This window comes from Mya arenaria, chromosome 15 (genome assembly GCF_026914265.1).
Source record: "Mya arenaria isolate MELC-2E11 chromosome 15, ASM2691426v1".
NCBI lineage: Eukaryota > Metazoa > Mollusca > Bivalvia > Myida > Myidae > Mya > Mya arenaria.
In genome coordinates this window covers 48815014-48830130 of record NC_069136.1, presented here as the reverse complement: position 1 = coordinate 48830130, position 15117 = coordinate 48815014, and the positions used below count along the sequence as shown (strand labels likewise).

The following is a 15117-nucleotide window of genomic DNA, read 5'->3' as shown; positions in this document are numbered from 1 at the left end:
CAGAACATTTGGACAAGTTCTGTAACCATTTCTTGTTCTGATAATATAAATACCCAACAACTAAAAGTTTTCAGCATATTATTATTTGCAATTTCTTACCAAAATGAAAAAATAAAATTTTATCATAATACTCCTTGTTTCAAATTCATTCTGAGCATGCAAAAACTGCACACAAATACATACCTTCTGTCAAATTTGTACCACTTGGCAACAAGATAGGCCTTCCCGAACGAGCGAGACTGAATATCTTGTTCAGCTTGACTCTGCAGCTGTCAATACAATATGCAGATCCAATCAACAATATATCGATCACACACTTAAGGGCAGTACATTTGAGAGTTGAAAGCGCTCAATCTGCTTTTATTTTAATGTCCATATAGATATTATAGAGCAACATTGCTCCTAACATGACATACATACAATTTTAAACATGTTAATGACATATGTGGCATCATACAAATATACATGTAGGTCTGAATATATAATGGTGCAATGGGAGGAAATTTAAGGATCTGAAGCACATTGATTGTTAAGAAAGGTATTCATTGTTTCTGTTATCATGTTTTAATAGTTTGTTTGCCAAATTGAAGACTGAAATTTCCCATATTTAACTAAATGATGCATAAAATAGGTTATTGACAATAAAGCATAAATAGTCCAACAGCCTACATGTACATGCATGTCAGCATTTTTATTTGATTCAAAAACATTGTAATGGCTTTATCCGTTCTCGCTAAATGTTACAAAATATATTACTTTGATCAATAACACATTGTATATACATATGTCGTTTGAGTTTCATACCCTTCTGATGGACCAAAGCCAACTTCAAAAACATCTTTTTATATTTCTAACAAGACAGAAAACATGTGCTCATAGAAACACACATCAACTTTTATAACAGACTGCAAACTACATAACTATTATCGGCCATACCGAGTGCAATAAGGCTTTAATTCAACATGAAACACATACGAACTTGTGCGAGACAAGAAGTATCTACATGATGAACAGCTTGTTGTATATGTGGGCTCCATATCCCACAGACTTAGACAGCCATCAGTGCTACAATCATACAACATGAACTACTGGGACAAGCCTACCAGCCAAAACATTAGCTATGAGATTATCAAAGGCTCAAGAATCTGTGAGACACTCAACAATTTTAAAATGCAAAGCGCATTACTGCCAACTATAGCATTTTTAAAAAAACATAACAAACTTGGTTTAATTCCATAACAAATGATATCACAAATGTACCTGCACATAATCAGCCACAACCTTTAACAACAAATTATATAGATCTCCTTGACATAAAAAGGTGAATGATTAAACTGAAGCAAAAACAAATCAAAACACTTTTATTAAACGAAACATAATCAAACAAACTAAACGAAGAACTTAACAAAAGAGCATAACTGTTTGGGTTGGTGATTAACAATACCTGTGGTTGGTTACATAAAATTCCATCATCCAATGAAAAATATTGTAACATCTGGCTAAAGCAAGGTACATAACCATACCTCATTCAGAAGTGGGACTATTTGTTGTCCGGCAACAATCTTCAGTTCATACTGAAATAAGGTGTCCAATACAATATTCCAAACAGTTTAGAAAAAACAACATTTGCAATCTAATGGTCCCATAAACTGTCAGACTTGGAAAGACTCAGAACTTCGAAAACTGCACTGAAATAACATGCGAGAGATGAAAACACACATAAAAAGACACACAATGAACATAAGAATTCAAGAAACCATACAAGTACAGAAATTCCACAATGCATCCAAGTATGTTCACTATTGCACATAACCCCATCACCATCAAACTTGGACATAACTGAAATAGTCTTCACATATACATGGAGAGTGAAGGAATGGTGCAAGGGTGTAAAGACCAGCAGAAATAAAACAAACAGAACAAATCACAGCCAACAGATGGATCACAACAGTGAATATTTCGGAACATTCATCAAGGTTGTGCCACATTAAGTGGAAGAAAAGGAGATAAAATACAGTTTACAATAATACATGTACAATGAAAACTACAGGGATGAGCCCAGAAGTTAAACCATCAAGTTTTAACTAACAAAGACATGCAATGAAGAAAGGGTTCTTGATTTTCACAGATAGGGTACAGGATGCTAAGTTGTCAAACTCTACAACGTACATGTAATTTTCATCAAAGGATGTAACACTTCAATTTAAGCTAGGTGAAAATGAATAAGACTGGGGAGAAGTCCAAAGGCATACATGAAAATATGCACACATATGTATGAATACATATGTACCATATGAAAATTCTCTTCAAAGCTTAATAGACTACTTTTTCCTCAGTTGTTGTGCCCATAAAGCCAAGCGATGAATGCATATGCATGAGGAGGTCAACCTGTCACCTGTATGGAGAAAGCCAACATAATTGTATGTGGAACTTATCTCCTGAGCTTGTACCTACTTTCTCTAATATAAAATGTCTCCTGGAAGCCAAGAAAATGAAATAAAAATATACGTAATTAAAAGGAAAAAATGTTTAAAAATTTGGATAGAAGGGTAAGCCTATGGCAAACTTATATGAAACCTCTCTCCTGGGGTAATAGGGATATAAGAACTGTTCTCTCAAATGTTGCAAGCCAGAAAGTACCAAATATGCATTGAGATGGGTAATGTGTAAAATGGTTTGAACTGAGGATAATGCCAATGGCATCTTTCTTTAGCTCAACAGAACTGCTTTCTCTCAACATATTGTATCCTGGAAGCCAAGAAATGTGGGGGGTTTTGCCAATAAGTTAATATAACCTTCTATGTCTGAATTTAGTTTTCCCTTGGTCCATTATATCATTAACCCCAACAAATGAATATATATGCATTGAAGTGGGTAATGCATTATACCAGTATCAATGGAGGAGAGGGTCAATTGCAAACATATGGAAAAAATATCAGAGATACATAGGGACTACATTCATTTCTGCAAGCCAAAAAGTGTATATACGCACTGAGGAAGGCTGGGAGGGAGGAGAAGTAGCCCCTGTTGCTCCCCTAGGGACCTCCATCGTGCTGTATTGGCGTTGTCGGGTCATCGCCTGTCACCAAAAGGTACATGCATAGTGCAAGAGGAAGACCAAGGAGGTGTTGCAAGATGTATGTATATGGTAAGGTATAAGTTAAGATAGATGACTAGAAAATTGTCTGACATACTTCAGAAAAGTCAGAATTAATTTAAATAATATCTTTTATCATGTATTTGCATCGAATGGTTTTAGAGATATAGCAAAACTTTGCTTGTACATAAAAGAGAGGGCGGCATTGAGTTCTACTTCATATGGGTATATGCATAACTATAAAAACATGACAAAATCATTTTAAGAAGTGTTGGTGAGCATCATATGGTGTTTAAGCGTTAAGCGACATCTCTATTATTACCATTCTTTACAATACCGCAAATGTATTTTGATCTAAGCAATCTAAATATGACCCCTAAGCACACTTTTTAAAGGGACTTGTCCATTTTTTATGGTCAGACATAAAAAAAAGGTTTGCGTGAAATGTGAACGAACTGCTTGTAACAATGATGCAACAACATCAAGAATTAGAAAAAGCGCTCTATTGTTAACATATATTGAGAAATGCGACATAAAATGCTCTATTTTGCAGACAAGTGATAGTAATGCTATTAAAATTTAACAATTTTAGGCTAATACCTTTAGTTTACAACAATTCTGTTTAAGTGATCATTTTCAAGATGCTGTTGTCCATTGAGGGCAGTGGTTACTGAATTCTCTTTTCCTTTAGGAGACCCAGGTTCGATTCCAAGCGTGGGCGACCATGAGTTTTGTTTATAGACACCAAGCCGGACAAGTGGGTTTCCTCTAGGTACCCCGGTTTCCCCCACAACACAAAACCCCACTCTCGCGTTAAAATGTGCCAATGAGAGTGATTAATATAATGTTATAAGAACTTGTTTCATCATCAGTGTAAAATATATAAGTTAAAACTAACTAAACTAAGCTGCTGTTGGGTGTTTATTAATAAAAGTAGGCAAAATAAATTTTGAACAAGAGCTGTCACAGTATGTGACGAATGCCCCCGAATGTGACATTGACCTACGAACAAGGTCAGTACATGAAAAGTTGATCTTGCCTTTACGTGTCAAATACATATGGCAAGTTATTTTAAATTGCCTCTGAACATAAAAAAATACCACCCATACTTGACAACCTACACTGTTATGTCCTTATATTCAGAATTCCCTTGTGAATAAACACTTAGTGTATCTTTCACCTTAGAGGTAGGGACATGGGTCTTGCACACGACACATTGTCTTCGTATGTGGAACACATGTAGCAAGTGATTTTAAAATCTGTCCATACAAGGGAAAGTAACAGCCCGGACATGACAACCTATACTCTATGTCCTTATATGCAGCACTCCATTGTGAATAAACACTAAGTGTGACCTTGACCTTTGAGGTAGGGACACGGGTCTTGCAGGCGACACGTCGTCTTGGTATGTGGAACACATGTGGCAAGTTATTTTAAAATCTGTCCATACAAGGGAAAGTTACAGCCCGGACACGACAACCTATACTCTATGTCCTTATATGCAGCACTCCATTGTAAATAAACTCTAAGTGTGACCTTGACCTTTGAGGTAGGGACACGGGTCTTGCACGCGACACGTCGTCTTGGTATGTGGAACACATGTGGCAAGTTATTTTAAAATCTGTCCATACAAGGGAAAGTAACAGCCCGGACACGACAACCTATACTCTATGTCCTTATATGCAGCACTCCATTGTAAATAAACACTAAGTGTGACCTTGACATTTGAGGTAGGGACACAGGTCTTGCACGCAACACGTCGTCTTGGTATGTGGAACACATGTGGCAAGTTATTTTAAAATCTGTCCATACAAGGGAAAGTTACAGCCCGGACACGACAACCTATACTCTATGTCCTTATATGCAGCACTCCATTGTAAATAAACTCTAAGTGTGACCTTGACCTTTGAGGTAGGGACACGGGTTTTGCACGCGACACGTCGTCTTGGTATGTGGAACACATTTGGCAAGTTATTTTAAAATCTGTCCATACAAGGGAAAGTTACAGCAAGGACACGACAACCTATACTCTATGTCCTTATATGCAGCACTCCATTGTAAATAAATACTAAGTGTGACCTTGACCTTTGAGGTAGGGACACGGGTCTTGCACGCGACACGTCGTCTTGGTATGTGGAACACATGTGGCAAGTTATTTTAAAATCTGTCCATACAAGAGAAAGTAACAGCCCGGACACGACAACCTGTACTCTATGTCCTTATATGCAGCACTCCATTGTGAATAAACACTAAGTGTGACCTTGACCTTTGAGGTAGGGACACGGGTCTTGCACGCGACACGTCGTCTTGGTATGTGGAACACATGTGGCAAGTTATTTTAAAATCTGTCCATACAAGGGAAAGTTACAGCCCGGACACGACAACCTGTACTCTATGTCGTTATATGCAGCACTCCATTGTGAATAAACACTAAGTGTGACCTTGACCTTTGAGGTAGGGACACGGGTCTTGCACGCGACACGTCGTCTTGGTATGTGGTACACATGTGGCAAGTTATTTTAAAATCTGTCCATACAAGAGAAAGTTACAGCCCGGACACGACAACCTATACTCTATGTCCTTATATGCAGCACTCCATTGTGAATAAACACTAAGTGTGACCTTGACCTTTGAGGTAGGGACACGAGTCTTGCACGCCACACGTCGTCTTGGTATGTGGAACACATGTGGCAAGTTATTTTAAAATCTGTCCATACAAGGGAAAGTTACAGAGCCGGACGGACGGACGGACGGACAAACGGACGGACGGACGGACAGACGGACGGACGGTGCGATTTTAATATGCCCACCTTCGGTGGCATAAAAAGTTTGGAAAAATAGTCGCCAAAATAAATGTGAATAAGTCCCTTTAATGCACCATGTCTAGAAACATACATGAAAGAATATTCAATATTTATCACAAGTACCCTTGATACAAATTTAATTATCAGTAGAAAATATTTTATCAACAAATATTATCATCAAACTTGTATCTAAATTTATTTTTGTTAAAGAATCTGATTAAACGTTTAGTACACTTATGAACAAAATTAAATAAAAAGTGATGTGTAAATAGACTTATAATAATTAACACATTTGACAGTTTATTGTACGTACAGTTCGGACATCTGCGGACTGCTCCGTATGAGGTTCCTCATCCTCGACACCAACCCTACAAACAAGACACAATAAAATATGAACCAAACAAGACAAAAAAAATCTTATTACTAATCATGGAAAATAAAATTATTTTATAGTTGAATATAATTTTTTATAGTTCAATTGTAAAAACAGCTGTGAGCTAATATGAATCTCTTCTGAGTCGGTGCATCCTGAATTTTGAAACCGTACTAGGGTAAAGCTTCTTAGAACATATTTTCAATTTGGTGATTTTTTCTTTAATTTTAACAACATATATCTTATATACCTTCTATTTTTCATCAAAATTATGTATATGCCTTATTTCATATCTGTAGTGTTAGATTTGTTAGTTTTCCTTAAAAAATTCAACTTGAATATGGCACCTGGTGTCCTTTATGTGGCTGTGTGATATTGCATTCAATTTAGTGCAAGACTGATTTCAGTAGAAGCTGTCAAGCACCCTGCAGGAAGCTCTAAGGGCCAAAACAACATAGAAGTTTAAACACCAAGAATCAAAACGAGCTTGTTTAGCAAGAATTTACCTTATCTTTAAGAGCTGGAGCACAGGTGTTACAAAGCCACCACAAAGTATGACAGTGACCAGCACAATCATCATCGTAGCAGACAACATGTGCTTCCTGGCCTCTGTCGACGTGTTTCGTATAGCCAGAGCATATGCTATTGCACCCCTCAAACCTAAGAGAGGGAAAAGTAGGTTTATTCAGCAGATGTTTTTCTATACAAACCTTAATCAAAAGCACTGATGGCATTATACGCTTTGTTTTTGTTCATCTTTGTTGACACATGCCAGTGCAGTTAAATAATGTTAGCTTAGCTGATGATTTCAATCAATGATTATATACGAGGAGCATTTTATAAGCAGTGGCCTTTACATCAGCGCATTAGCATTTCAGCTTGAATCACTGAAAGAATTCCCTCTAATGGCATCCACATACTTTTTGAGCCATGAAAATAAGTCTAAAAACAATTTTTCAACCCATTTATTTTTATATTGTTTTATACACTGGTACAGAGACTTCTAACGGCACTGTGCACCACAATATGCATATGGGGTATCAACCAGAGAGAACAAGGTGAAAGGTCTGGGTTGTATGGTGGATATTGCAAAGCTTGGAGATTGTGCTCTTGCTAATATTCTGTAACCAGTGCAGAGTGATGCGCAGGTGCATTATCATGCAACAAATTTCCACGGTCGACCCCTGTACATGGAATGTACATGACCTGAGCCTGACACTCCTCTATGCCTAGCTATCACAGGTTGATTATTACATTCACCCACCCACATTTTGAAATATTTTTTGCTGGTAGGCTGAAAGAATTCATGTTTCATTTTTATGACATTCTGTTTTTACCCCGAGGGGTCCTTTTTTTTAAATTAAGAGAGTATTACAGACTCCTTTCAGCCTTTTAAACCTTGCACAATTTTATTTTTTTATTCAAAAATCAAATACACTGCTGACAAATTTATCCCTGATATGTTTCCTATATTTTCCAGTGTTAAACAGGCAACTTACTCTTTTATGGATTTAGCAGTATATATCAAAATCTTTAAAAGAAGCCGACCAGGACAGCTTAATTTTTAACGCTTTTTTCTTCCTTAAATGAGGACACCAATCTTGCAAAATTATGGTAAGGACGTGCCCTTTCCCCATATCCATTGTCTAGATCTTTTTTAGATTCTAATGCATTTTTACTCACTAAGCTGTGAATCGTAGAATAAGCTATTTGCTATCTTCGGATATTAATGACGATTTCAGACATTTTTTATCAGTATGAAATGTTAAAATAGCATTAAACTACTTGTACAAGTGGCATATGTGTAGAACAGGTTATACAAAAGTCAAAATCCTTTCAAGAAGTATGCTATACATAAATGTGCACCAGGAAACTGTAATTTTGCAGCTGTGTTGCCTCTCCTTGTACAGAATACCAAACAAATAAATAAAAGACTGGTATGAATTTAGTTCTTCTTAACTGTAATAAACATACAATAAAATAAGTTTTTTTTCCAGCATTTATATTGTATAATACACAAATTATAAGTTTTACCTGAAAAAAACATCATGTGCATCAAGTCTTACCTGAAAACAGCATCATGTGCATCAAGTTCACTGGAATTTTGTTTCTCCTTCCGAGATTTAATAAAGCTGACAAAGGATAAACGTTTATGGCCCTAGCTATGATGATAGAAGCCTAGGTCAGGGTTAAGGAAAAAAGTAATATGAATCAAAGTGGTTTGACTTAATAGAAGCAAAAAGAGCTATCACTGGATGTGATTAATACCCCCTCTACATGACCTTCTTGCAATAAGAAGTATCACTGGGAGTGATGTATGATCTTTGAATGACAGTGAGAAGGCATCAATGAAGTAAATGGTCCTTATGTTCCCGATGTCCCAGGACAGACCGACGGATGGACAGGACAAGGTGATTCCTATATAGCCCCTACCTCCAAGTGATGTATAGCCTCCCTTAATTTATAATATTAATAAGAATGATAATGAATTTCTTTTGAAAATTAAGATAGAGAAGGTATTTTAATATAATATTAAATATATTTTTTCTGAATAAATAATTATCATCAGCACAAGAATATATCAAGTTTGTTTCTTGAAAAAAACCTTGACCCATGTTTGGGTACAACAGGTAAAGGATACAAAAGCTCCCAGTATAAACCATCCATTCCAGGCAACACTCTCAAACGTGAACACAGACACCCCGATGTACAAAAACACAAAATTCTCAGCCAAGAAGTTCAGCAGCTCAAATAACTGTAACAAAAAGCATCATGTCAAACTAATTCAGAGCTGAAATAGATCAAATATAAAGAGCAAAATCTCATATAACCAACATGCGCAGATCTTCAAGGCTTCCTTTTGTTTTGATCATAGAAGTCAAATGATTTAAGCATACAATGTAATAATGCATCAACCTATATTGTGGGCCTTTTAAGATGGCTGCGAAGCAAACGCAAATGCTTGACTGTTGTTTTTTGTCGAAGAAGGAGAACAGCTTTTTACAGCCAGAGTTATAGATCTTGCTATACATGTGCTTTTTGTCTCTGGCAACACAAGTGTACCAAGTTCCATTTGAATATCTTGAATGTTATTTTGGTATGCCATTGACCAGTCAAGTTTTTGCACTATGAAAACAAAGACACCAACACCATGGCTAGGACAATACCTCCACAATTTTTCTTCAAATAATGGACAAGCTAAAAACACATCTGTTTTTCTATATAAGAAAACAGACTGTGTCTTTTTTATGAACAGCAAAACAGATTGTATCATACATTCACACAAAAAATAGATAGATCTTACATTACGACAATGACAGACCTCATCTTATATATACATGTATAGGGATCAAAAGTGATCTATTATTTATGGGTATTTAAAGATCAAATACAGACATACAGTCCCATACCATATAGTATATAAAGAGAAAACAGCTTTTTTTCATTATATAGAGAGCAAATACAGTTCATATAATCTTAGTTGAACATTTTATTTTCATTCTGCCAGATCTTTAGTTTTAGACATTATAGCAAGGGCCTATAACCAGTTTATAGGTCTGTGATCATAGTGTGATAAGTGATACCTGCTTAGTTCTTTGCTTGGATTCTTCAGAAAGGTTATTGTATGTGTAGTGGGCCTGGCATATCCCACAGAATAACACAGCAACAATTCCTAAACAAAACAACAATATTACGGTACTGTTTACAAATGAACTTCATTTGAACATTTCAATGATTTGATGCATCAAATGATTATGGCTTTAAGTCTTTGAATTATGTTGACAAGGATGGCATGGTTACAAAGGAAAATCTTTTGAAACAGCAAATGGGGTGGTTCAAATTGACGGTCTTTTCATTGGAAAATGACATTGTGAACATGATTATATTAACTGATTGACAGGTATGCTTTGCTAAGAGTAGTATAAAGGTTTATGTAAGACCACCTTAGTATTCATGATTAAAAGGAATAAAATCTTCATCCATCATATATCAACACAGTCACAATACTGGAATTAAATTATGTCATTCATGAAAGTTTCACTACAAAACAGCCTCAGAATACATGATTATCCTCATTTACACTTTCAAATCATAGATTATAACATTCTGGATTTTCCCAGCTAGTCCCTATTACAAACTGCATTGTACGGTTTTAATAGACAGATGTTACTTCAGAAACAATAGAATATTTGATCTGTTACATGAATTTCAATAGCCTCAATATAAGTTGTTATTTGTTCTGTCATGGGAGAAACCAGTTATGTAAATTACACTTCACCTGTTAGTCCAGCTGCTTCTGATGTTTGGAATGATGCAAATGACATGAGGAAGAAGAGTGCCGTCTCCAGGACAGGAAAGTCACGAAGTTTGGTGTACTTTGTAAGCAGTGCGGTGACCATTCCGAACACTGAGCCTATCAAGAAAGCGCCGCCAAATATACCCAAGAAATTCCCAAGAGCTTTGAACAATGCATTTACACTGAATCCTTCACCTCCACCACCCTTTCCATATGCTTCCACAGATCTGCATAGAAAATCATTATTTGCAATAAAGAACAACCTATATGCAAGTGTGCCTATGTCCATGTGATATTTGGAGCCTTTCTTATTTTTAAGACATCAGATAGACTAACAATGTTTGAGAATGCCAGTAACCTGAATATCAATGTAAAAGTGAAGGTGCTACTTATTAATGTCCTTACCCAGATAAAACTATAGCCACAGCATCGTTTAGAACACTCTCCCCAAATACAAGAGCATACAGTGTTACGTCTACATTCAGATCATTAAAGATTGCCAGGACGGTCACTGAAACATACCAAAAGTCATTCATAAATACAATACACCAATATAACTTAATTAGAGGTATGATAATAATGTATTCGTAGGAGCAAATTATATAAAAAAACATAAATTCAGCGATTCAGTTTGCAATGACTGGGACCTGCAATGTTTTGCCCATGCAGCACCCATTGCTATGAAATATGTTTGTCCAAGAAAGGCATTAAAGCAAATTTCCAAATGAATCACTGATGAAATATCAATTCAGCTTGAAGAATACAATGCCATGTGATAGAATGAACTTTTGTTGAGATTATTATTGGCTGTATTAGCTAACGCTTCAAATACAAAATATTTTTAAGTAACAGTTCCATTTCCACAGTTCTTGTTTCTGGCCAGAAAAAGGACTCTAGAGTCATTTATATCAACTAAATTAGTACAAACCAAGTATTTAATGGTACAGACCTGGGTCTGTGGCTGAGATTATAGCTCCGAAGAAGAAGCAGTCGTTGACTGTGAACTCAAATGGCAGAAATCTTGTTATCGCAAACATCAAACCACTGAAATGAATCGCTCATATATAGAATATACCATATCACATAGCAACAAACCCTATTGAAATCTTGCCTTGAGCCATTATAAGGGTTAGAAGTTTGAAACACACATAGTAATTTTGATGGTAGCAAAACAATCAGTAATCTCATCATCCTAAAGAATCGTGTAAAAATTTATATTTTAAGTTTCACAATATTTACTTTTTAGACCTATGTGAAGTTTGTTATATATAAATTTCTATATTCATTATACTTCATTTTACCATAATGATACTAGCTAAGTTTTTAACATTGAAAAGGAGATAACTCAAAGCTTTGTAAACTTCAACAATAATTGTGAACCTCAATTGCACCAAAAGAAACTATTTAATAAATAAGCACAAAAGTAATATATAGGTATTTTTCTAAATAACTTACCCGACAACCATGCAGGATACAGTTGTACCAACAAAGGCATACATAACAATAGCTCCGAAGTTTCTGAAGAAATGCCTCTGAAATAAGGAGCATACATGTTCATTTTATATATTATATCAATTTACACACATAAACTTTATACCATCTACACCCTACCGAGGGCTCAGAGCCAGACAATTGCCACTTAATATAAAAACAGAAGTACTGTAACATCAATCTTTTGCCATGATACCCCCTCTTCTCAAAAAATGTTTTAAATGCGCATTTAATTTGCAGTGATATTGGCACCATATCTTTTAAGTGAATATTTCTAACCAAATCTTATGAGGAGAAGCACACTTAAAATGTGCTTCAAGTTTAAAATCCAATTTTAATGAGAGAAAGAAAACTGCTTAAGTTCGCTTTAAGCCCCAAAAAACACTAATCATTGAGAAAAAAAATCACGTATTAAAATCACTCTATCAGAAAGAAGACTCTTAGAATATGGTGCCAATATTACCGCTGAGTTAAAAGTAGATCAAATGTGCATTTAAGTCACTTTTTTGAGAAGGGCTATGTTCACAGTTTTCCTTTTATGAACACAACAAAAGATACATGTCACAATATGTATATTGAATTGGAATAAAGCTATATATTTATATAATACCTGTAAATAATAAAACGAAATAGTTCAGTGTGCATTTCGAACATTAAGACAAAGTTAATGAATGTATTGATTCAATGTTCAACTTGAAGGAACGGCACAACATGTTAATACTAAAAAGAAGTAATAACTCACTCTTTTCATACTGTATCCAGCTTCAAAAATTATCACAGGTAGGAACACATTGAAAAATATTTCTGGATCAAACGTAACCTAAAGAAAAGAACAAATTATCATTAATAAAATATAACTAATTTTTTTTACATCAAAATACATTAACAAGACTTCATCTTGTCATGAAAACAACTGGCCACAATTTATATCACAAAGTAATTAAGTTTTTTATCAACATATTCTATGGGATATAATGAACTTTTAAAAAGAGTACTGTAAAAACATATAAGATTTTAAACAAATTTATGTTATATTGTAAAGTGAGTTTAAAAGGTTGAGATTAAGTTTTTTATTATATTTGAAGACTGATGAAGTCAAACAACTAAAACTGGATAATTCTTTGATTTGGTTAAAGTTTACCCGAATGTTTATTGATTGGTCAATATTTAACCATTAATGACTGTTGAACGATCAAATTGGTTTATATGTCCAAACTAGCTAAAAGATAACTTGTGAATAACATAATCCAGTTTATACAATTGGCTGCTGGCATATTTATTTAAAGTTGGTATCAGAATAGTGTCAAATGTTGAATCATTTAAAAAGATGGCATATTAATTAAATTCAGATAAACAGAACTCACTGTTTTTTCTAAAGGTGCTTCTTCCTCAACTGAAGTAACTATTTTGTCTAAACTGTATTTTATAGTTCTCTCCACTGTGCTGTTTTGATTGATGGTTACATTCATGGTTATAAAGACAGCTTCTGGTGTTGTCTTGGTGGAATAGTTATCCAAAACTGCATGAGCTGTTCTCTGTGTATTTGGATGACTAGTATAGCGAATTACAGCACCTATAATCAAACCTGGAAAACAAGACTGGATGACAAGTATATAGCAAAAAAACAGCAGCTATAATCGAACATGGATAAAAAGATACCAAAACTTAAATAAGAAGAAATAAAAATTAGTAAAATTACCTGAATATTTTAATATACAAATAAATCAGCTCTACAAAAAAGTAGAAAAAATCAGATATTGAGGATGTTGAAGTATTGAATGCCATTCATGTATAAAACACAAAGTCTTCAGACATTTCATAATCACTTCCTCCACTGTCACTATCATCTTCATCATACTTCAACTTTCCTGGCAGAGCTACAAGGACTTCATCAGCCTTACTCTGGAGCACAGGGTTGTGTTCAGCAGTTTCCCTGCTAGTAGATCTAATGTTAACTTACATTTACTAGCTTTATGTGCCTTGATTCCATCAATTTTACATTTTTTTCAAAATTAATTTTTGTGTGACTGTGTCTCATAACGGCCTGAGTTTTAGTCGATAGACATTAATAATGAGAGAATCAAAGTGAAATCCAATTTTGTGTTGATGTTCTGGTGGTTCTGTTGGCTTATCATCGACATTTGTAACGCTACTTACATCAAGCTTTTGTATGTCATGTGATTCTGTTAATACAGTTGAGCTCAACAGGGATTCATTCTGTGTTATGAGTGGATTTCACTTCTCATGAATTGGGTGTCTCTTCTATTTCCGATCATTTTTCGAAATATTGCTATTACTTTTTCTTTCATTGATCAATTTCAATAAAATTTAAAATATAAATTCCTTTATAAAGCAAATATATATATATTCCAATATATGTTCAATAAATAAAAATATTTGTTAAAAGAAAGTTATGAGTTGATTTCACTTTTTAAGTGATTTCACTTTCCATAGGATTCCTGTCTAACCCCGCACAAGAAATATTGCCTACCGGTAATAAGTTAGCCACAATTATGCACGTTAAGGGAACTTTTTTAACATTTGAATATTCATTTTGTTCCCTAAACGCAACAACTCGACTGATCCATACCAATGTAAAATATATTCTTCAACTGTTACTCCACAATACTTAACATTTCACTGTTAAATAAAAACACAAACCTTATACTTTAATTATTTTAGCCAATACCTTTTACTTATTACACTTCAGTGTTTAATGAATCACAAATAATAAGTTTCTTTTAGATCGACTTGTCAATAAAGCATTGCCATTTTGAAACCATCTAGCAGGGGCCCGTTATCTTTCTGCTCAATATACGTAGTGCTGGGATCTGTCATTTTTGGCTAGGAAAACAACAAGTGGGATGTTGACGCGTAGAGTCGCCAAATAAAAAATCGTCAATGACTCTGAAGCGGCTATTTATTTGGACTACTAATAAGTGGGATTATAAACGTTGCTTGGAGTACAGGTAAGAACCAGTCTGGCCAGTTTTCATGTACCATGGTCTCAATTGCCTGAGCACCAAGGTAGTGTTATAGTGCCAGTGGGTTCAAG

General features: G+C 34.9%; 1 protein-coding gene across 13 annotated transcripts in view; it reads right to left on the bottom strand.

Annotated features, from left to right (window-relative positions):
- The window catches only part of LOC128219622 (sodium/hydrogen exchanger 9-like), a 28591-nt gene that overhangs the window by 13024 nt on the left and 450 nt on the right, over positions 1-15117 (bottom strand). For 11 of the 13 annotated variants that reach the window (XR_008258600.1, XR_008258601.1, XR_008258602.1 and 8 more), the window contains exons 2-14: positions 13427-13647; positions 12805-12882; positions 12027-12103; positions 11521-11615; positions 10977-11082; positions 10554-10798; positions 9859-9947; positions 8916-9029; positions 8341-8452; positions 6781-6934; positions 6215-6269; positions 2993-3079; positions 184-269 (exon numbers count right to left, since the gene is read on the bottom strand). Coding sequence is in view for 10 of the 13 variants with exons in the window: in XM_052927500.1 (XP_052783460.1) it covers positions 184-269; positions 2993-3079; positions 6215-6269; positions 6781-6934; positions 8341-8452; positions 8916-9029; positions 9859-9947; positions 10554-10798; positions 10977-11082; positions 11521-11615; positions 12027-12103; positions 12805-12882; positions 13427-13647 (1519 nt within the window). In the remaining 3 variants the exon portion in view is untranslated. Of the gene's footprint in view, positions 1-183; positions 270-1523; positions 1575-2992; positions 3080-6214; positions 6270-6780; positions 6935-8340; positions 8453-8915; positions 9030-9858; positions 9948-10553; positions 10799-10976; positions 11083-11520; positions 11616-12026; positions 12104-12804; positions 12883-13426; positions 13648-15117 lie in introns of all 13 variants that reach the window. The other 2 variants (XM_052927501.1, XM_052927504.1) reach the window with 2 other exon arrangements.